This window comes from Phaseolus vulgaris, chromosome 1 (assembly GCF_000499845.2).
Source record: "Phaseolus vulgaris cultivar G19833 chromosome 1, P. vulgaris v2.0, whole genome shotgun sequence".
NCBI classification, from domain to species: Eukaryota; Viridiplantae; Streptophyta; class Magnoliopsida; order Fabales; family Fabaceae; genus Phaseolus; species Phaseolus vulgaris.
In genome coordinates this window covers 16734919-16735928 of record NC_023759.2, presented here as the reverse complement: position 1 = coordinate 16735928, position 1010 = coordinate 16734919, and the positions used below count along the sequence as shown (strand labels likewise).

The window sequence follows — 1010 nt, the reverse complement described above, 5'->3', positions numbered from 1 at the left end:
AGATGCAGCACTTTGTATGGAGAAACATTGTTTGTCGTTTTGGTATCCCTAAGCATTTGGTGTCCGATAATGGTACCCGGTTTGCAAGTAAGCATTTATGTAAGCTGTGCACGGAGCTTGGCATCAAATAGGTATTTGCCTCCACGGAACATCCTCAGACGAATGGTTAGGTCGAGTTCGCCAACAGAGTTCTGCTTAGAGGATTGAAGAGGAGGTTGGAGAAGGCCAAGGGGACATGGTCAGAAGAGGTGCCTCGAATTTTGTTGGTCTATCACACCACCCCCAGTCCACCACCAAGGAAACGCTCTTTAGTTTAGTATATGGGTCAGACGCCATGATACCCATAGAGATCCAAGAAAGCTCACCGCGGTTCCAGAACTTTGTGATAAAAGAGTTTAATGAAGAAATGAGGGTGAACCTAGATTTTCTAGATGAGGTGTGTGAACAAGCTTGTATCAAGTCTGAAGCTTTGAAGAGAAGGGTCAAGTTGAAGCAAAAGACCAAGTTGAAGCCTCATCAGTTCCGGGTTGCCAACTTGGTGATACGAAAAGCTCACCCCTACCAGTTGGAGAATAAGCTGTCTCCAAAATGGACCAGCCGCATGGTGGAGGTGCTCGGCAACAGAGCCTACAGGCTTGAAACTCTAGAGGGGGGAACTATACCTCGAACATGGAATGGGGCAAACCTCAAGTTTTATTTCAGTTGAGATATTTTTATGCTTTACAAACAATTCAAATAATAAAGGGGACACTCTTTTTCCCTTACAAAGGTTTTTTAATGAGGTCACCCAATGAAAAATTGTTCTTGAAAGTTGATGCATCAGAATTATTTGTTAGCACACGATAAAGTGACTTGCTGGTGAGTTATCCGAGTAAGCGCCATGTGTGTGTAATTGATTGTGAGGCATCTCGAAGTTTGTGTAATTCAGATGGGGCAACCTCTTCTCAGTAAGATTCTGATTTCAGGCACCCTAAATTAGCTTAAGATTGTTTGGTTAAGGGCAGGTAAGC

At 43.7% G+C, this 1010-nt stretch overlaps 1 protein-coding gene across 1 annotated transcript; it reads left to right on the top strand.

Annotated features, from left to right (window-relative positions):
- The first annotated feature begins 235 nt into the window (after positions 1-235).
- LOC137815607 (uncharacterized) lies at positions 236-706 on the top strand. The gene has a single exon (XM_068618719.1). It carries the CDS (start codon positions 236-238, stop codon positions 704-706), a length of 471 nt encoding a protein of 156 aa, XP_068474820.1.
- Positions 707-1010: the final 304 nt, after the last annotated feature.